Consider the following 23,540-nt stretch of genomic DNA (forward strand, 5'->3'; position numbering starts at 1 on the left):
TATATACATATATTAAGGATTTTCACACCAGAGAATGGAAATAAATTTTTTCTAGGAACATTCACCAAAGGATTTTTTAGTGATTTGTATGGTTGTTTGTTTGAATGATGCATTGGAATTCATTTTTCCTGTGTTTGGTGAAACAAACCTTCTACTGTTCAACTGTCTGTTCAAAATTTATTTTATATACTTCAGTTTTTAGAGTGACATCTCTGTTTTTTAACACTTTAAAGAGGCCTTTTGCAGCAGATTTGCCCAATAAAATACGTCATTAGATTCTCAACTGCTGTTTCCATGGGTGTTGATTGTGGATCCAAGTAAAATGAAATCTTTGACAACTTCAATCTTTTCTCCATTCATTTTGATGTTGCTTATTGGTCCAGTTGTGAGGATTTTTGTTTTCATTATGTTGATATGTTTAATCCAGACTGAAGACTGTACTCTTTTATCTTCTTTAGTAACTGCTTTAGGTCCTCTTCATTTTCAGCAAGCAAAGTTGTATTTTCTGGATATTGAAGGCTGTTGATGAGTCTTCCTCCAATCCTGATGCTCCATTCCTCTTCTTATTGTAGCTTTTTGGATAACTTGCTCAGCGTACAGATTTGATAAATATGGTGAAAGGCTAAAACCCTAACACATACCTTTCCTGGTTTTAAACCACAGAGTATATCCACTTGTGCTGTTCAAACAACTGCTTCTTGGTCTGCATGAGTACAATAAAATATTATGGAATTCCCATTCTTCACAATGTTATCTCTAATTTAAATGATAAATCTTATTAGTTTCCCCATATGTTTAGAATACATTTTAATTCTATTTATAATACCATATATGATTTAAAACACAGCTGAATGTCTCATAATTAGTAAAACACAGGTAAACCTATTTCTGGGATTCATTCTCTGCTTTTGGCTAAGATTCACCTGACATCAGCAATTATACTCCTCATTCCATGTCCTCTTCTGAAGCCGGCTTGATTCCTGGGATTTCCCTGTCAAAGCATCACAGCAACACACAAGTCACTCCAGTACAACAAACTGATAGCCAAATCATGGTACAGAGCCTTCAGGAAATAAAAATTAACTACGATCCACCCAATTTTTTGGAACAGAAATTACTAATTAGAAATCTCAGAATATCCCAATGTTTGCACATAAAAACAAACAGAAAAGATTAGACTAGAGCATAAGCATTTTTTTTTTTTGAGAGAGGCAAGAACTACATTATTTTGTGAATAAGTCTATGATGTTACTGTCAGTTTTCAGTTGCTGTTGACTTGACTCATGCCAACCCCAAGTGTGTTAAGCAAAGCTGCACTTGAAAACTCCATAGGGTTTTCAAGGCTATAACTTTATAGAAGATTGCCAATTTTTACTTTTGAGGAACTTTTGGGTGGTTTTTATCACCAACTTTTCAGTTACAAGTTTGCCACTTAAACATTTGTGTCACCCAAGGATAAAAGAATTTATCAAATTATATACCCTGTATAAATATTATGAAACAATCCAGATTTGATAATAATAAATTCATGAGGATAAATTACCTGCAATAGTTGTAGAACTGCTAACCAAAAACTCTGTGTGCGAATGCGATGATATACCCTAGTTCTTCAAACTCAATATTTTCACATTTAATAAATATTATTTATGCCCTCTGTTTATTGAGTTTTATGGACCATGAATAAAATTCATGATATTTGGAAAGAATTATTATAATGGAAACTATTATTATCACAGTAATAATTTTATTTTAAAATTAAACTATGGAGAGAAAGCTGATACTTTTATTTATGCTTCATAGAAAGATAATAATACTTTCACAAAGAGAATCAACTGATTCTGGCATTATGGTAATAGTCATTGCCCAGATAAATTATTGACTTCATATAAGAAAAAGAATCAATACATTTTACTTAACTCAAACTTTAATCATTCATCAAATATTTCTTGTGCACCTAAAATCCTAAAATGTGGTAGGCATTGTCTTAGGTTTTGGGAAATTATTTTAACAAAATATAAACCAAAAAGTCATTAAAGAATAAGATTTTACTTCAAAAAATAGTCTTATTTTAATTAATAACACCAATAGTTAAATTCTTGAAAATAATTCTTGCAATGGGTATAACAGAAAAATATGAATTGTCAGAATATATAAAGATCTATGAACATATAGTCAGAAAAACTATCCAAAGGTAAAATGAAATAAAGGATATGACTGAAAAAAAAAAAAGCATGATTTCTGTTTCACATTAGAAACCCAAGTGTTAATAAACTATTGCAAAAGATGTTCCCTCCAAGTAGCAAGTAGGGAAAAGGAAAATAAAATTAAAAAAAAAACATATTTACAGAGGCCTGATGGCACAGTTGCTAAGAATTCGGCTGCTAAACAAAATGTCAAAGGTTCAATACCACCAGCTGTTTGTGGGAGAAAGATGTAGTCTGCTTCTGTAAATATTTCAGCATTGTAAACCTATTAGGCAGCTCACACATCTATCTTGTCTATATGCAAAAATAAAAGAGTGGTAATCTAGAATGATGACAGTATACAGTAAGTACTCAAGCAGTATTGATGGGAGAGCTAATAGTTAGGTTTTTTGTATGGGATATGGAAGTATTACACAAAATATAATTGTGCATGTCATTTGATCCAATACATTTACTCTTATGAATATACCTGGATAACAATAACAAAATATCTAAAAGTATTTTATTAAATTGTATTTAATGTTAGTACTAAGTGCTTTAGACATATTATTTCAGTTGTCCCAAAATAACTCTATGTTGTTGTTGTTAGGTACCATTGAGTCATCTCTGACTTATAGTGACCCTATGCACAGCAGAATGAAACACCACCAGGTCCTGAGCCAGCTCCATGAATCTTGCTGTACTTGAGCCCATCGCTGCTGCCACAGTGTCAATTTATCTCGTTGAGGACCTTCCCCTCTTTTGTTGACCCTCCACTTTACAAAGCATGACATCCTTCTCCAGGGAATGGTCCCTTCTGACAACATGACCTAAGTAGGTGAGATGAAGTCTGGTCATTCTCGCCTCCAAGGAGCATTCTGGCTGCACTTCCTCCAGGACAGACCTGTTAGTTATTTTAGAAGTCCTTGGTACTTTGACCATTCTTTGTCAAACACCACAGCTTAAAAGCATCAATTCTTCTTTGGTCTTCCTTATTCATTGTCCATCTCTCATGTATATATGAGGTGATTGAAAATACCAGGGCTTGTGTCAGGTGCACCTTAGTCCTCAAGGAGACATCTTTGCTCTTCAGCACTTGAAAGAGGTCCTTTGCAGGCAATTTGCCCACTGCTGTACATTGTCTCATGTCCCGAATGCAGCTTCCATTGGCTTCGATTGTGGAACCAAGTAATGTGAAGTCTGTGACAATTTCAATCTTTTGTCCATTTATCATAATGCTGCTTATAGGGCCAGTTGTGAGGATTTTTGTTTTCTTTATATTGAGATGTAATCCTACTGAAAACTGTATTCTTCAGTCTTCATCAGTAAGTACTTCAAGTCATGCTCACTTTCAGCAAGCAAAGTTGTGTCGTCAGCATATCACAGGTTGTTAATGATTCTTCCTCCAATCCTAATGCCACATTCTTATTCATATAGTCCAGCTTCTTGGATTATTTGCTCAGCATACAGATTGAATAAGTATGGTGAAAGGATACAACCTTGACACACTCCCTTCTTGATTTTAAACCATGTAGTGTTCTCTTTTTCTGTTCGAACACCCTCCTGGTCTATGTACAGGTTCCTCATGAGTACAATTAAATGTTCTGGAATTCCCATTCTTCTCAATGTTATCCACAATTTGTTATGATCCACACAATCAAATGCTTTTGCATAGTCAATATAACACAAGTAAACATCTTTCTGGTATTCTCTGCATCAAGCCAAGATCTACCTGACATCAGCAATGATATCCCTTGTTCCACGCCCTCTTCTGAATCCAGCTTGCATTTCTGGAAGTTCTTTGTCAATATATTGCTGCAACTGTTTTTGAATTATCTTCAGATAATTACTTGCATCTGATATTAATGATATTGTTTGATAATTTCCATATTCTGTTGGATTACTTTTCTTTGGAATGGGTACAAATATGGATCTCTTCCAGTCAGTTGGCCAGGTAGCTGTCTTCCAAATCTCTTGGCATAACTGAGTAAGTGCCTCCAGTGGGATATCCATTTGTTCAAACATCTCAATGGGTATTCTGTCAATTCCTGGAGCCTTGTTCTTCACCAATTCTTTCAGTGCAGCTTCAACTTCTTCTTTTAATGCCATTGGTTCTTGAACGTATGCCACCTCCTGAAATGGATGAAGATCTACCTGTTCTTTTTGGTACAGTGACCCTGTGTATTATTTCCATCTTCTTTTGATGCTTACTGCATCATTCAATAATTTGCCCATACAATCTTTCAATATTGCAAGTCAAGGCTTAATTTTTTTTCCTCAGTTCTTTCAGCTTGAGAAATGCTGAGCGTGTTCTTCCCTTTTAGTTTTGTAACTCCAGGTCTTTGAAAATTTCATTATAGTAATTGGCTTTGTCTGCTTGAACTGCTCTTTGAAATCTTCTGTTCAGTTCTTTTATCTTGTAATTTCTTCCACTTGCTTTAGCTACTCTTCCCTCAAGGTCAAGTTTCAGAGTCTCTTCTGAGGTCCATTTTGGTCTTTTCTTTCTTTCTTGTATTTTTAGTGATCTCTTGCTTTCTTCGTGGATGATGCTCTTGATGTCATCCCACACAGTTCTTCTGGTTTTCCATCATTGGTGTTCAATGCATCACATCTATATTTAGATGGTCTCTAAAATCAGAGACGATATATTCAAGGTCATATTTTGGCTGCCGTGGATGTGTTTTAATTGTCTTCAAGTTGAACTTGAACTTGCATATGACCAGTTGATGGTCTGTTCCACAATCAGCTCCTGGACTTGTTTTGGCTGAAGATGTTTGAGGTCTTCCATTTCCTCTTTCCACAGATGTAGTCAATCTGATTCTTATGTACTCCATGTGGTGAAGTCCGCATGTATAGCTGTCATTTGCGTTTTTGGAAAAAAGTATTTGCAATGAATAATTTGTTGGGCTTGCAAAATTCTATCATGCAATCTCCAGTGCTATTTCTGTCACCAAGGCCATATTTTCCAACTATCGGTGAGTCTTCTTTATCTTCAACTTTTGCATTTGAATCACCAGTGATAAACAACACATCTTGATTGCATGTATGGTCAATTTCAGACTGCAGAAGTTGATAAAATCTTCAATTTCCTCATCTTTTACTTTGGTGGTTGGTGCATAAATTTGAATAATAGTAGTATTAATGAGTCTTCCTTCTAGGCATATGGATATTATCCTATCACTGACAGCATTGTACTTAAGGACAGATCTTAAAACGTCCTTTGTGATGATGAATGCCACGCCATTCCTCTTCAATTTGTCATTCCCAGCATAGTAGATCATTTGGTTGTCGGATTCAAAATGCCCAAAACCCATCATCCATTTCAGCTCACTAGTGCCTAGAATATAAATCTTTATGCATTCCATTTCATTTTTGACAACTTCCAATTTTCTTAGATTCATCCTTCGTACATTCCACATTCCAATTATTAATGGATGTTTGCAGTTCTTTCTCCTCAATTTGAGTCGTGCTGTGTCAGCATGTGGAGGTCCTGAAAGACTTACTCTATTCATATTATTAAGGTTGGTTCTACTCTGATGAGGCAGCTCTTTTCCAGTCCTATTTTGAGTGCCTTCTAACCCAAGAGGCTTGTCTTCCTGCACTGTGTCAGACAATGTTTCCAAACTATTCACAAAGTAGCCCAGTAATGTATCAGACAGGGTTTCTCCACTATTCATAAGGTTTTCCCTGGACAATTTTTGAGAAGTGGATGGCCTCCTCCTTCTTCCTTGTCTGTCTTACTATAAACTGCATTGAAACTTGTGCACCATGTGCAACTCTGCTCCATCTGAAACACCAGTGGCATAGCCTCAATCTTACAGCAATGTACAAGCTCCACAGGATAAAAAACTGACAGACAAGTTTGTTTCCCTTAGCTGTTGGAAACCTCTGTGTTCTTCCCTTATCTAATTCCTACCTAGAACCTGCCACTTTGTGGTCTCTGGCCACTCCCTCCCTTTCCTGGCTCTAAGGGTCTTGGGCCCTAGCTTTGCCTCCCTCTCCTGGCCTCTCCTTTGTTTACTTTATTTTTCTAAAAAAAAAAAGAAAGTAAAGAAACAGTACCTATTTCTGTATATAAGTGTTAAGTATCTTAATATATATGCTATCATATAGGGAAAAGATTTAAGGGATACATATCCAACTTTTAACAGGGAGTTAATTTGGAAAGGGAAAGCAAAGTTAATGATTGATAACTGGATATCCTGATACTCCGCAGGTCCCAGGCCACTCCTGCTCCTTCCATTTCCTGGCTCTAGGGGGACTGGGGCCTAGCCTTGCCTCCAGTCCCTTCTTACCTGGATATCCTGCTGCTCCAAAGGTCCCCAGCCTCTCCTGCTCCCTCCGTTTCCTGGCTCTCAATAACTCTATGAGGAAGGCTCTATTATGATTCCCATTTTACAATAAAGATTTCATTTTATTTGGATCCACAATCAACACCCACGGAAACAGCAGCCAAGAAATCTAATGACATATTGCATTGGGCAAATCTGCTGCAAAAACCTCTTTAAAGTATTAAAAAGTGAAGTTATCACTAAGATGTGCCTGACTCCACCCATAGTATTTTCAATTATCTCATAGGGATGAAGAAGCTAGACAAAGAATAAAGACCAGAGAAAAGTTTATACCTTTGAATTATGATGTTTGCAAAGAATATTGACTACACCAAGGACTGCCAGAAAAACAATCATATATGCTTGAAAGAAGTACAGCTGGAATGTCTCTTAGAAACTAGGATGGCAAGATTTTGTCTCTTGGATATGTTATCAGGACATATCAGAGAGTCAGCTAAAAAGAGGAACCCTCAATAAGATGGATTGACACAGAGGTTGCAATGATGAGTTCAAGCATGGAACAATTATGAGGATGTACTGTACTGAACTGAACCAAACTCACCGCCGTCAAGTTGGATCTGACTCATAGTGACCCCTCTTTGGGTTTCTGAGGCAGTATCTCTATGGAAGTAGATTGCCCAACCCTCCTTTTGAGGAGTGGCTGGTGGATTTGAAGTGCCAGCCTTCTGGTTAGCAGTTAAATGCCTTAGGCATTATGCCACCAGAGATCCCAAGGATGGTACAAACCAGGCAACATTGCATTTTTGTTGTACACTGGAATTAAGTTGACAACACCTAACAACAATAATAGCTATAAAATGTAATGGTATAATCATATCAAAGTGGTATGTAAAATATTATAAGATTTATTATTAAGTTAAAAAAAGAAAGTAAAGAAACAGTACCTATTTCTGTGTATAAGTGTTAAGTATCTTAATATATATGCTATCGTATAGGGAAAAGATTTAAGGGATACATATCCAACTTTTAACAGGGAGTTAATTTGGAAAGGGAAAACAAAGGTAGTGACTGATAACTGGATATTTTATTGGTACTGACATATAATAAATAATGTTAAAAAAACATATTTGAGCTAAAAAAGAAAAAAAATCTTAAAAAAAAAATTTATAACCAAACAAAAAACAGATGTAGTCCCTTTATTCATCAGTTAATAATATAAAGTGGCTGGATTGTGGGCTGCTAAGGATAAAAATGTAGGAGGAAAGGCTGGAGAGCTGGGCAAGGAGTGGAAAATGCAGGGCCTTTTCAGCTATGTTCTGGACTTCTAAATTTCTGGAGCCATTAAATGTTGTTAGGTTGCTCCAGGTGAATAGAGACTGGAAATGGAATATGTGGCGAACTGCCTCCATGAACAATTGCATCCTTTGCAATGAAAGCAGAACTGGACGCCATTACTGAACATTTTGATCAAAGATTCTGTAGAATTCCAATCAAAAGGAAAAAAATGCAGAACAGACTTTCAAATTATTATGGACTCTAAACTAGGAGCTCTGGTAGCATAGTGGCTAAAGCACTTGACTGCTAACCAGAAGGCTGGCGGTTCAAACCCACCAGCCACTCCTCGGAAGGAAGGTTGGGCAATCCTACTTTCGTAGTGATACTGCCTCGGAAACCCAAGGAGGGGTCGCTATGAGTCGGGGCCGACTCGACGGCACACAACAACAACAACAACAAACTTTTCGGAGCCATGAAGCCTGGATGAACCTTCAAAACTATTGCCCTAAGACAATCTTGAAATCTTAAACCAAAATATGTCCTATGTCTTCCTAACACCAAACAATAGTTCACTTTAAGTAGTAAATAATGTCTTCCTTCAGCATTATGTTCTTTTAAGACCTATCTCACTGCATTCAAACTGACAACAGCAACTTGAAAGATTAGATAGGAACCTTAATGGGTAGTAAGTTTATGTTAATGAGGGAGGAACAACTCAGAAAGGAGGGTGAGAATGGATGCAAAACTCAAAGAATGCATTCAATGTCATAGAATTATATGTGTAGAAACTTGAATTCATATGTTTTTGCTGTATATATTCTCAACAACAACAATAAAATAAAATAAATTATTGAATCAAAAGAAAAAGGTTCTAAAGTAAGTTAGAGGAGTCCCTGTTTGATGCAAAAGGTTAGAAAGCTTGATCCATCCTGAAGCATCTCTGAAGAAACACCAAATGTTTACTTCTGAAAAGCCAGCCATTGAAAACCCTCATGGTGTCAGTTATATAATCTGACATCATGAGTCTGAATCCATCTTGAGGTCAACTAGTTTGGCTAAATGAGAAAAACAATCAAATTTAGGTTTAAGAAGGCCCTCTGGCAGCACTGTAAGAATATGTGGGAAAAGGGCAGCTTTGAGGCAAGCAGAGCCATCAGGGCAATTAGGTTATCTGGACAAAGGATGGAGTGTAGGAATCAATATAACTGAATGGATCTGAGATACTCAACCAATGAGTAGAGAGAATGTGGAGAATCATTTGATTTTTTTTTTTTTTATTTAATTTTTATTGTGATTTGGGTGAAGGTTTACAGCCAATTCATTTTCTATATAGCAGTTAGTACACATTTTGTCTCATAACATTGACTGAAATTTCCAAAAAATGTAACAGCTCTCTCCCATTTCCTCCCTGTCATTGCCTCTTCCCTGTGTCCTTCCCTCCCATGCATTCCTGTCCCCCTCCCCAGCTGTCTCCCTGTGCAAACACTGCCCTTCTGTTCTCCCATGGTTGATCTGATCGCTCCAAGTAGTGTATATACCTGATGTAAATGTTTAGTACATCTGCCTATTATTTGGCTGGAAGTCACAGGAATGAGTTATATTTCAGGCCTGAAGGGTAGGTAGGGACCATAGTCTCTGGGGTCTCACCAGGCTCAACCAAATCAGCAAATACAGTCTTTTTTTTTTTTTTTTTTTTTGTGAGAGATCCATTTGATTTTGAAGGTTGTGAGAGAGAAGGAGGAATCAAAGAAAATGTAGGCAGTTCTTACAGAGTTTCTTATAATTCATGACATTTTTGTTTCCCATTTACCAAGTGCTTAAACTTATTTTTCATTTACACTGATTCAATGTGATGATGTAGACAGCAAACTCTCTAAAGACAAAGGGAAAATCTTATCTCTGTATCCCTTCTGTCTTGCATAGTGTAGAACAAGAACTAATAAACACTTATCAAATGAAGAAAAATGCCAGATAGTATCATTATTATAAAAACACATATAAGTAGATAAAATATAAAAAGACCAATATTAAAAATTGACCTAATGTGATGTTTAAAGAGTTGAATAACTGAAATGTTTTTGATTGACCATAGCAAGATAAAAAAGTAGTTGTCCATTATACCAAAAACATTGAATATAGCTGTCATCCATTATTTCAAAAATTAGTATTTCAGCATTACACACAAAAAGGAAATGTGTTTTTTCAATGGCACAGTAAAATGATTTAGCATTTTCTTTTCATATTACCATGCTTGATGCTGCTGAAAAAGCATTTAATAAATAAGAAAATTCTAAAAGCATAGGTAAAAATGTGCTTTACCTTTAGAAGTGCTGCACTTTCCTTTCAGATGAATTCATGTTAACCCAACCAAAAGCTGATATCCCAAGATAATTAAAAACATGAAATCTGCATGCTGCAAATTTTGTTGGAAACATCAAAACCTATATTTATGAAATCAGTCTGTAAGGATTTGAACTGAACTTTCATGACTTATACTCCAAGAAATGATTATTAAATATTAGCTATTAACAAATCACCATTCTAAAAAAAAAAAAAATAATGTATTTTACAAATACAATTTCAAGAGATAGAAAAGAATAAAACCAAAAAACCAAATCCACTGTCGTCAAGTCAATTCTGATTCATAGCAACCCTATAGGACAGAGTAGAAGTGCCTCAAAACGTTTCCAAGGCTATAAATCTTTACTGAAGCCAACTACCTCATCTTTCTCCCTCAGATCCACCTGGTGGGTTTGAACCACTGACCTTTCAGTGAGCAGGCAAATGCTTTAACCACCAGAGCACTTTGCAAATAATATAGGTGTTAAAAATTAATAACAATCAAAAAGATTTGCTAAAAAAGTCTGTCTTTGATAAACTGATTTTTCTAAAGCATTAAAAGGAATAAGGGTGGTGGTGGTGGGGAGTTATGGCAAGATGGTGGAACAGGCAGACAAGCTACACAGACCCTCTGCAACAAAGAAATGAGAAACCTATTGAAACCAATATAAAAGATAATCTTTCAACCCAAGCTTTGAAGACAAGGATAAAGAAGTGGACTAAACACTAACTAGTAAAAGAACCTGAATGAAACAGTGAGTGAGGAGACAAACGGAAGGGTGGATTGCCAGCTGTCCTAGGGACATAGCCATTTTGAATACTTCCTTATAGTAACCTGAGAATTGTCTCAGCTCACTGAGGACTGAATGGGGAGGGACCTGAATTGGTGCCTCACAACCAGAAAGGAAAACAGCAGGGAAGGAGACAAACAGACCTGTGGACTGCCAGTAGCTGTCCAGAGAGCACAGCCATTTTGAACATTTGTGGATGACAGGCATTTTGGATGTATGAGAGTGGTGTTCTGAACTGGACAGCTACGTAACAGTGGGCTCCACTTGTTGGGGACCACACAGAACAGACTGGAGGCTGATGAATAGAAAGGTGTGATATTCCACTTCTTGCTCTTATATCCCACATGCTCTTGGTGAACAGGGTGTGGCCGCCACCACTTCCACCCTCCTTCTTGATCAGCAGGAATTCCACTCTGGTCTGTGCCCTGACAGAACCTGAGTGCTGTGCCCCATCCCCTAGAGCTTTGTTTTTATTTTTAAATCATTCTTTTTATCTTCCTCTTTTCTTCCTTTTTTTTTTTTTTTTTTTTTCCTTCCTCTTTCCTATCCCTGGTTCTTGGTTTTTTTTTTTTTTTGTTTTGTTTTGTTTTTCTCTTCCTTTTTTATGTTTCCTTCTTTCTTCTTTCTTTTGGTTCTTCCCACCCATTGTTGTTCCTTTTGCAGTTTTCCTATTTTTTTCTTTACTATTCTTTTCTCTTGCCCTTTTCTCTCATTCCTCCCTCCTTACCCATATGTTGTTCTTGTTGTTGTTATGTGCTATCGAGTCAAACCTGACTCCTAGTGACCCCTCCTTGGGTTTCTGGGGCAGTATCACTACAGAAGTAGATTGCCCAATCTTCCTTCCAAGGTGTGGCTGGTGGCTTTGAACTGCCAGCCTTCTGGTTAGCAATCAAGTGCCTTAGGCACTACACTACCAGAGTTCCTTTCTCTTTTTCTCATAATATTTATTTTATTCATTTTTAATATATTTTGAAAATTTTCCTTTTCATTTATTGCATTTCTTTCTTTCTTTTTTCTTTACAGTTGCTCCTGTTTGTTTATGTGGTTTGAGTTTTTTGTTCTCTTTTTTCTTTTTTTTTTTGTCTGAGTGGGAGTCAGGAACCATTCCCACATAATGCAACCATACTTGCACCTCCTGCAGCCCCACTCACTGAATGAGAGCCACCACAATGTTTTGCACCAACTGACCAACAACAGATGGAGGTCAACACCAGCTCAATTCAATCTCAATTGCTCTCTACAAACAGCTAACAGAGACCTATACACACACTCTCATTTTCTATCACACCCACCAGGAAAAAGGTGGTGACTGCCTAAGTGCTACCAACTAGCAAATAGAGGAGCACAGTACCCTGATCACACCTAAATAGCAAAAGAAACAAACAAAAAATCTTACTTGAGTCACACCAACATACAACCACAAATTAAACATAAATCCAACACCACCAAAATGTCTTGGAGACAACAGACCATCATAGTCCATAAAACAAAGCAGGATAAAGTAGTAGAAAAAGGGACCAGCATACAAAACCAGAAAATATCCCTAAGGAAGAAGTAGCTCTGGAACTCCCTGGCAATGAATTCAAAAGCATTATATTTGAGTTCCTTCAATGGGTTGAGAAATAGATTGAGGAAAACACTGACAAGATCAAAGAAAACACAGACAAAACTCTAGAACAATTTAGGAAAACAGTACATGAACAAACTGACAATATAAATAAAAAATTAGAAATGATAACAAAAACAACAAATAGAAATCCAGAAGTTTAATACTAAGATTTCAGAAAGAGGTAACACATTGGATGGGCAAAGCAGAAGAGTCAAATCAATGAAGACAGAATTAATGAGACTGAAGACAAATACTTCAATAATACTTTGTTAAGGGATCAATTAGAAGATCAAAACAAAATGAAGAAAGCCTAAGGTTCATGTGGGATACCATCAAAAGAAAAAATCTACATGTAATCAGAATTCCAGAAGAGGAAGAGACAGATAAAACCACAAAGAGAATTGCCAAACATTTATTTTAAGAGAATTTATCTAATATGATGAAAGATGAGAATATATCCATCCAAGAAATTCAGAGAACCCCAAACATGATAGACTCCAAAAGAAAAACACCAAGGCATACCATCATCAAACTCAGAAAAATAAAAGACAAAGAAAAAATCCTGAAAGCAGCACAGGAAAAGCAAAAAGTTACCTACAAAGGGCTACCAAAAAAACTAAGCTCTGATTTCACAGCAGAAACCAGGGAGGTGAGAAGGCAATGGGATGATATATATAAAACCTTGAAAGAAAAAAAAAAAAAAAGTTCAAACAAGAATTGTATACCCACCCAGCAAAATTGTCCCTCAAATATGAGGTAAAAACAGAAATTAAGGGAATTTGTTAAAACCAGACCAACTTTACAAAACATGTCAAAGGAAGTCCTTCAGACAGAGAACCAACAACAGCAAACTACAACAGCTGATCAACATGCATGTTGACATAATCCAGAAAACAACCCAGTTATAGAAGTATCCAAAGTAAAATAAGCTTACAAGACTGTAAACAGGGAACCAGAGATATCAATTAGTAAATGAGGACAACTAGAAACTTAAAAGAAGGAACAAATAGTGTAGTTACAGAACTTCTAAATGGTGAAATCAAGACAATTGTGAGATAGACAGCTTAAACTTGGGAAGAAAATAATAAATCACAGGGCAACCTCAAAGGAAAATAACAAAACTTTGCATCAAAATAAAAAAAGAGGTCAAGTCATTATCGTAAAAAGTCAAGGAAAAGTTTGTACATGGAAGGGAACTTTGTTGGTTACCAGGGATGAGAATGGAGGGGAGTAAAAATCCCTAGATAGGTTGGGGAAAAAAAAAAAAAGTGTGTGTGTGTGTATTTGTTGTTGTTATGTGCCGTTGAGTCGGACCCGACTCATAGCGACCCCTCCTTGGGTTTCTGAGGCGGTATCACTACGGAAGTAGATTGCCCCACCTTCCTTCCGAGGAGTGGCTGGTGGGTTTGAACCTCCAGCCTTCTGGTTAGCAGTGAAGTGCCTTAGGCACTATGCTACCAGAGTTTATATATATATATATATAGAAGGTTATTGGTGGTTACCAGGATAGGAGAAAGGGGGAAAGGGGAAGCTTTGATTTGTGGGGTAATGAGTTTATGCTAACGGTGGTGAAATATTTCGAAAAGGATAGCAACAATGGTAGCACAACATGAAAAATGCTATCAATGTCCCTGAGGTGTAAATGTGGAAGTTGTTATGTTGGTGAATGTCTTTTGTATGTTTTCACCACAATAAAACTAAAATAAATAAATAATAAGAAAAGGTTAACAAATAAGGAGTTAACCTTCAATACACTATGTGTTTTAAATGTGTGGTTTGTGCTTACCTGGAATATAGATCAAAATACTTCAATTTTGCTGAAGGAAGATAAGCTGTTTTCTCAGCTACATATAAATACCTTTAAAGGCATGCTTTGGGAGTCTTTTAATTTTATTTTCAATTTATTTCTGTTCAGAAAAGGGCACAAGCTGTCCATTAAGAAACAAAGAGATACAGAGGGTTATAGAAGAACAGCTGCATTTAATCACCATGCCAATTGAAATAAAGGTAGAAATCTACCTCCCCAAAGAAAGAAGATCAATATTTATAGAACATTCAGCACTTCAAATATATGGTCAGTGTTATGACTACACTCTATATTAAAGTTCTTAAGCTTTTTACCTGTGATTAACAGGAAAAAAAAATGTTACAATTTATAATGGGGTGCTCTGTGAAGAGTGGTTTCTGCTTACATCACTTCATTTCTAAGAATTTCCTAGGGCAGTCAGATTGGCTCAAGCTGAAACAGCCCAATTACTAGTAAAAACTGCTTCAGGCTTTAAAAGCCTATAGGGTTTTAGAAATCGGATGTTATAGTATTTGCATCCTTAAAAAGACAACCAGAAACCAAACTAAACAAATGTTGAAATTCTACACTATTTCAAAGTATTACTACTCCTTATTTTTATACTCTGTTAAGGACATATTAGACTTTGTCAAGTCTATCAGTATTGTCATGGCTAATGGTCTTACAGAGGCAAAGATAATCAGGACAGAGAGTAAATATTTTGAAAAACTAATCAGATAACTGTAACTCACCCACATAGGTCTTTGTAGTCCTATTTTTAGCTTTAAATTAATAAGACAATGGGAAAAATAAAAAATCAACGGGTAAAACACCTCATTTAAGTTTGTGGAATCTTGTATTATGTTGCTCCATTACAGTATGTTATTATTTGCCAAAATTGTTTTTGTAAGATTTTATATTAGCCCTCGAGTGTAAGATTATATTATAGTGTGCACTTTGACAGTGGTGGAATCATAAAACCACAAACATAGAGGAAAGCCAATGGAAAGTTCTTCTCTGATGTTCAACACAGGATGATATTCCAGATATACGAAGAGTATCCTTCACTTCTCCTTTATCGGTAGGTCCTTATTCAGAGGCTGGAGCAGAGAGGTGAAAAAAAGTTTACTATTTAATGCAATTGTTGAGAAGAGATTCCCTACTGCAAACCAAACATCCATGGGGTATTCAGCAAAAAGGAAGAAATAACAAGTGCTTCCTTTAAAAATGTGTTCATTCATCAAAGTAGGATGTGGAACATTGTCTTTGTGGACTGTGTTTGTCCAATTGGCCTTAGTGTCCTCCAAGACGATGGTCCTGAGCTCCCATGCCCAAGCAATTCATTTACTCGAGGTGTTTGGTTATGACTGGGAAGTTTTCATAACTGTGTTCCCTGTATGCTCTACTACATTCATGGATATATTTGCAGCACATATAAATATATACGTAGAGATATCCTCTGTTGAACCTACATATATTTGCGCACATATTCCCGTTCCTCTTCCCACCTCTGTTTAGCTTCAGTATCTAACTATGCATTCACTCATAGATTATTATTACCACTGTTATTGCAGGATAACAATAAAATATGCAATATTTACCTTTGTTGCCTATGATTCTTGTACTCTTCCACGGGCCTTCCTCTGCCTTGATCACTTTGCTCTGACCTCCTCCTTATTGTATATTGTTTTTGCTTTCATTCTAGTTAGTACATCTCTACTCTCTAGTTAGAGATTTACCTTCTTTTCCCCTCTCAGCCCTTGTGACCTTCAAAAAATGATATTTGGTGAGTAGGGAGTGGGGTCTTAAAAGCTTGTGAGAGGCCATCTAAAGTGTAACTATTGGTCTCTCCTCACCCAGAGGAAGGAAGTGTGAAGAAAATAAAATGTATAATGATAACAATTAGTTCAAAGATTAATGGACCATGTGAACCCCAGCCTCCATGATCCTGAGATCAGAACTAGATGGTACTGTCTGCCATTGCAGAACATTCTAAAAATATCACAACAGGACCCAGATATAGTGGGAGAGATATGTGGAACAAAACTCAAACTCAAGACAGAGCAGGTTTACTGCCCTGAAAAGAGACTGGTGGAACACCAGAAACTATGGCCTTTAGACACCCTTCAAGCAGGAAATTGAACTCACCTCCCTGGCTCAAATTTCAGCAAATGATAGACCTAACCAAATCTAAAACCAAACCCACTGCCATCAAGTGGATTGTCACTCATAGCTGTAAATCTTTTATAGAGGGACATTGCCTCATTTTCCTCCCGCAGAGCAGCTAGTGGGTTTGAACCAGCAACCTTCTGATTAGCAGCCACATGCCTTACCAACTATACCACCAGAGCTCATGATAGAACAGCCTATGTAGTGAAAAATAAAACCAGGAAGGTATGGACTTATTAGAATATTCAACCATAAGTGATCAAAAGGGCAGCATTTGCTCAGCAATAAAGCTAAGAGGGCAGGAAGCAATAGGAATGAACGATGAAGGAAATGATAAAGACAGAGAGGAAGTGAGAAGAGTGCTGTTACATTGTAAGGATTGCAATGAATGTAAAAAATAAAATGTGTACAAATTGTTTGAAAGAAAAATCAATTTTCTCTGTAAATTTTTACCCCAATCACAGTTAAAAAAATTATTCACTCATTTATTCTTTATACATTCTTCTAATCATTCAGCAAATATTTCCAAGGACTACAAAGTGACAGGAACATTCCTAGGCAATAGATGTACACTGTTTTGAATTCCTTTAGATACAAAGCCACAAAACCAAACCTACTGGAATTGAGTCTATTGTAAATCATAGTAACCCCCAATGAGTTTCTAAGGCAGTAAATCTTCACAGAAGTAGATTGCCCCATCTTCCTTCCACAGAGTGTCTGGTGGGTTTGAACCACCAACCTTCTGGTTCGAAGACAAATGCCTTAGGCACTGCTCCACCAGAGGCAAATATAGCAATGTGGTAAGTGGCAGTGATGAGCTGGCCATGCTATCAGCTCTATAAGAAATATTCTTTCCAGAAAGAATGATAGAGCTGAAGTATCCCTGCAGTTAACCAATAAAGCAGGTAGGTAATACTTTATAAACCATCTTCCAAAAGACAAACCAAACTCACTGCCGTCGAGTCAATTCTGACTCATAGTGACCCCTGTTGGGTTTCCGAGGCAGTATATCTTTACAGAAGTAGCTTGTCTCATCTTCCTTCCATGGAGTGGCTGGTGGATTTGAACCACCAACCTCCTGGTTCCCAGTTAAATACCTTAGGCATTGTACCACCAGGAAAGAAAAGTCATTGACAGAACTCAATTCATAAAGGTGTAGTACTTAATGATTGAAAATTGAAAAACTGTGCTAAGTGGAAAATAAGATTGAATAATAAAAGCTCTAATGTAACAAATGGGAGTCTCCTCACAGAATATGTTGAATAATTTAAGGGAGCTACAGAGGCACTTCTAGAAAGAAAGATAACAATTTCCTTAGCAACATTGTTATTGAGTTTCTGGTGAAGGTGATGAAGTTTTTCATAAATGCATGTATATACATTATAATAAATGATACAATTCTAAGTGTGGGTGTGCAGGTAAGCATGCCTCCTGCCTGTGCATACACAGCTTTTCTTTTCAAAAACTCACCCATTGTCCAAAGAGAGGAAAAATACAAAATCAACAAGCCTATAGCATAATCAAAGAAATCCATATTTTGATTTCAAGAGTTACAGAAACTATCAACACAGATATAGACTAAGTAATGACTAAAACAGTTTTCCTCTCACAAAATGCTTGACACCATAAAAACGACAGATTCCTGACTTCACTAGTACAACCCAGTTCATCTGTTTTTGGATGATTTGAAGCTTGCCCAGGGCTAGAATTGTTTTTAGGCATCCAGCTCTAGTTTTCAGTTTAATTCCATTCTTCCTTTTCCACTGAGAAGCAATTTATTGCTTGGTGGTTTTGTTTCTCCGTTTTTACGCACACTATAGAAGGCAAATTCCACACTCAGCAATGCTGTCTTTCTCTAAGACATACATAAGCATGAATGTCCCTTAGGTAGTTCCTAGATATTTTCAGCATATTCCCCAAATGTCCCTTTTCTGCTTTCCAAAGTACCTTTCTGGATTTAAATGGGCCCAGTTTATAAGAACAATAACCTTCCAAATGATATTTATTGTAATATAAAAACTACACTTTCTAGGATATACAAATAGTTCTTACTGAACAACATAAAGTCTTTATTTAGTTTCAGACAGAAAGCTTTCTTTTTCACCCTTTAAATGCTAAAGCTTGTCATTTCATTACAGTTTGAGGAATGGTTCTACTATTTATCTGACTTTTTCACTCAGTGGAAATTTATACAAAAGACTAACACATCACTTTTTAAAAATAATATCCATTATGGATGAATATAATGCCTATGGCTACAATCATTCTCTATTGCCTATATTTCTTGAAGTAAGTTGCATGTAATCTCACATAGCACACTTCTTTATTCCATTGCTCCTTTATTCACATTTGAATGTCTATATATCTACAAGTATTTGATTTGAATTCAAAAAGTATCATCAAAAGTAAATGAAAAGGTTATATAAATGTCACTGCCTAGCTGAAATTTTACATGTTCTTGATGAACTCAACTCTGTGAACATGTGGACTGAGTTTCTTCTGTAAAGAGAAATACATCTATGCGTGAAATAGTGTTCCTGGCAATAGCTTCCTGACATAGAAGAAGCTTGAAAATGTGTGAAAAAGCCCTTCTCCAATCACACATTTACATATACATTGTCCTCATTTTTCTTCCCTATATAGCAATGCGGATCTTAATAAGGAAGTTCATACTGTTTATTCCTTTGTTCATATTCTTTGGTAAGAGTTTTAATAACCTCATATACATTCAGAAACCAAAGCATGTCAGCTTAAACTCAAGCTGATTTTTCTAAGCCATGTCAATTATTCTATACAAAAGACAATGTAGACATGCTTTGTTATTGTTGTTGTTATTCCAATGGGTTACATAATAATAACATTGGTGACCATATTAAAAATAGACCATTTCAATTATGTTATCAATAAAGTTGAATTTCTATTAAATTATTCTTTAGCTTCTCTGCCTATGTTGAGATCTTGAAGGCAGCCCTATGTCTTTCTCTTATTTGTATCTTCTCAAATGTTTAATTTTCTTTTTCTCATGCCTCAGAATTTTTTAAAGAGTATATTGATATTAGAGAAAATTTAGAAAATCATAAAGAAAGAATGCAATCATTTACAATCCCACTACCCAGTAATAAGATTTTCTCACAATGCCTTATGTACTTAATTTTTTTCCTTGCTAATGATTTGGAATTTTTAAAAATATGTACTGTATATTTATTGAGAAAATAATTAAATTATTTATAATCCCACCAACGAGTGATAGTCTATATTTCCTTGTATTGCTATATCTATTCTTCTCTGTAACTAACATACGATAATATTGTGTAGGTCTGTATTAGGCTTTCAAGGAGTCCTGGTGGTACAGTGGTTGAGTGCTTAGCTGCTAATCAAAAGGTTGGCTATTCGAACACACCAGTTTCTCCATATGAGAAAGATGTAGCAGTCTGTTCGCATAAAGATTATGACTTTGGAAACACTACAGGTAGCTCTACTCTATCCTGTGGGGTTGTTATGAGTTGGAATGGCCTCAAAAGCAATGGGTTTAATATGCTTTCACTCAAATTTATTGATGAGCAATTTATTACATCACTAAATACTGTTCAAAACAGAAATTTTAATATTAGCACAATTTCCATCTTATATGAAGTCTTTTAACCATTTCCTATGTTGGATAGCTGGTAGCATAGTGCCTAAGGCATTTGACTGCTAATCAGAAGGCTGGCAGTTGAAACCCACTAGTCACTCCTTGGAAGGAAGACGGGGCCATCTACTTCTGTAGAGACACCAGCTCAGAAACCCAAGGAGGGGTCGCTATGAGTCAGGTTTGTCTCGACGGCAGTGAGTTTGGTTTTATATGGATATTTAAAGAAACAAGATGGTAGAAAATATCCCTGTTAAACATGATAAATATTTTTTAAATGGAATGATAAGTGTTAATTAGATTTAGATCTCTCTGTGCATTGTTTTCTCTGTTTTTTTCTAGCATAATATTTATGCTGGGAACAAAAGAAAGAAAAGAAGAATGTTCAGGTTTTTGAGACAGTCATTCTCATTTTAGGTAAAAATTGATTTCTTAGTCTAACTTTCTCAAACATGTTTTTCTGTACTATGATGGTAATGAACAAAAGTTTAGGTAAACAAATAACAGAGTCACAACAATAATGAAACATGTATTTAGCATAAGGGGAAAAAAAGTCGGAATTGCTTACCTGGGGATATAATATAGAAGAAATCTTTAAATTCATCCATCCAGACTTCGGCCAGTCTCCTGTTGTTCTTGTTGATAACATGGCCAGTGCCACCAGGGAAAGTGTATGGAGTCGCTTTCCGAAAAACATGACCAACATGTGAGCAGGTCACAATCTCCAAGGACCCTCCACACTGCCAAATCTGGGGAAAAGAAACAATAGTTGCATATCAACCATTGTAAATAATATAAAAATTGTATATAAGAAGCAATTGAGGCTCACTAACACCACAGCTTCAGACCTTACAAGTTTCAAACCAACATAGGATAGACTTAAATCTTGGAAATGTATACTTAGTTTGGCAGAGGATACAAATTGGAACAATTTGATATATTTAAATGTTGTTAGCATTGGGACCATGGATGTAAGATATAAAAATATTCACTAAATTATCTATTTCCACTTTCTAGTAGTTAATGAAATTGTTGTTTAATAGACATTTGATATCAAAATGTGATGAAAATATAAATATGTATATATTTGATGCCATGGTCAACAAATACATTTGATTTGGAGAGAAATCGATCTATTATATTCCATCTGTCTCGAATTTAAATGACCATTCATTACTAGCTATTCATTCCCCTTTGTATCTTAGACATTTGGATGTATCATTATCTTTTACTAAAATGTTCTAGAGCTTCTTAACATTTGCTCAACCTCTACATCTCTTTCAAAACCCATCTTTAAGATTATTTCCTCTAGGAAGCTCTCTGGGAAGATTCAATATTGTGTGTCTTCTGTACATTAAACATACTCTTACTGAAGAACTGTACTATAAGCAATTGTTGTTGTTGTTATGTGCCGTCGAGTCGGCCTCGACTCATAGCGACCCCTCCTTGGGTTTCCGAGGCAGTATCACTACGGAAGTAGGATTGCCCAACCTTCCTTCCGAGGAGTGGCTGAATTGACTTCATTATCACTCTTTTAAATGTATGAGCTCTTTGAAGATACAAATTATGCCTATATTTCTTAGTTTCCAACATTTACTACGCATCTGAAGCTAGATACTATGTAAAGTATCCATATAACATTTATTTCCATAAAATGACATTGGAAGGTCATGTTGTTGATGTTTGCCGTTGAGTCGGAACGACTCATAGCAATCCCTCCTTGGGTTTCCGAGGCGGTATCACTATGGAAGTAGATTGCCCAATCTTCCTTCGGAGGAGTGGCTAATGTGTTTGAACCACCAGCCTTCTGGTTAACTGTCAAGTGCCTTAGGCACTATGCTACCAGAGCTCCCTTGTAAGGTCATAAGCCACACTAATAGGATGTGTGTGTATAACAGTCAATGCTATTGTCATATGATATCTGAAGGACTTGGTTTTATGCAAGAGCTCTGGTAGTGTAGTGGTTAAGCTTAAGGCTGTTAAACAAAAGTTCAGTGGTTTGAACCCACAAGCTTCTCCACAGTAGAAAGAGGCAGTCTACTTCCATAAAAGATTTGCAGCCTTGGAAACCCATTGCAAGTTGCTATGAGTCAGAATCGATTTGATCGCAGTGAGTTTGGTTTTCTGATTTTGGTATATACTGTAACTAATATTTTTCTTCTTTGATAGATCTGATTTAGAATGAGTTTCTTTTATTCTAACTTAAATGCTTTTTACAACTACCTCCTCAAGTGATATATAGCTTAGTAGAGGGTTGCTTTTTGGCTTGCATAGCAGTAAGAGGCATTCATTTTTGCCAGAAGATGAGAGATGTTACGTAGCAAGTGATACTCATAAATAATCTTTTGTGTCTTTCAAGGGCAATCAAGCCTTTCTCATTTTCTAATTTTCTAAACATCATCATACTAGCAGAAAGAAGTTCCAACACAAGACTAAAATGAAGGAGCAATATTAAAGAAAAATGGGATCCATTAACCTCCTCAAAACACAGGGCAGCTTACTCTTAAATAATCAAATTATTTAATTGACTGGTAGCTCCTTCATCTTTCTAGAATGAAATTTATAAACTTTCTTATATTCACACACATTTTCACTTTATTCCTTGCTATTAAAATGAAGCAAATTGATCCTTCTCTGCAAAGATAAATCAGTACTTGTATGTCAGGATAGTCTATACACCTGTGTCTTAAAGATTCCACTATTTGACCATTCACTTCCTTTTCTCTTGAAATAACAATTATTTTCTCTATTATTGGATTGCATCTATTGGGCTTGCATAGCAGTAAGAGAGATTCATTTTAACCAAAAGATAAGAGATGCCAAGTAGCAAGTGCAACTCATAAATAATAGTTTGTGTCTGCCAAGGGCAATCAAGCCTTTTTCATTTTCTAATTTTCATCACATTATGTCTTTTAAAATCTTCTGTATTTCAAATAAAAAATAAATAAACAAAATGTTAAATACATACAACAGAAAATCATTCCTTGACTCACTCATATACCCACATATACTATCATCTATTTTTTGCATAAAATAATATAAGACATATACACCCACTTCTCACTTATCAAACACCTTGTTGTAAGACATTTCACATTTCTGACAATAGTGAAAAACTGCTATCTGACTATTATGCACATTAACAATGTATATTTAGCAGTAAAGAATGTCGAGGTACAAGGCAAGAGTAATGCTGGCTGTGAGGGTTAAGGTTTTTTGTCAACTTGGCTGGACCATGATTCTTAGTGTTTGGGCCATTGTGTACTGTTGTAATTTGACAGTTATGTCATGATGTAATCTAGCAGTTATATAATTATGCAGCCATCCTCCACTTCATGATATGCTATGGTCATTTTCTATTTTCATATAATGCCAAATTTCACATAGTGAATTGGTCTTTGGAACTTAACCATGTTGACTAGTAAGGAGTGGGTGTATTACTAATACATGTTGTTTCTCTTCCTCAA

At 36.0% G+C, this 23,540-nt stretch overlaps 1 protein-coding gene across 1 annotated transcript in view; it reads right to left on the reverse strand.

Annotated features, from left to right (window-relative positions):
- GALNT13 (polypeptide N-acetylgalactosaminyltransferase 13) overlaps positions 1-23,540 on the reverse strand; it is a 798,776-nt gene that overhangs the window by 279,479 nt on the left and 495,757 nt on the right. The window contains exon 7 of the mRNA XM_007934922.2: positions 20,642-20,822. Coding sequence (XP_007933113.1) covers positions 20,642-20,822 — 181 coding nt within the window. The remainder of the gene's footprint in view (positions 1-20,641; positions 20,823-23,540) is intronic.

The sequence above is a fragment of the Orycteropus afer genome, unplaced genomic scaffold (assembly GCF_000298275.1).
Source record: "Orycteropus afer afer isolate SDZICR_OR568_19922 unplaced genomic scaffold, OryAfe1.0 scaffold00023, whole genome shotgun sequence".
Taxonomy (NCBI): domain Eukaryota; kingdom Metazoa; phylum Chordata; class Mammalia; order Tubulidentata; family Orycteropodidae; genus Orycteropus; species Orycteropus afer.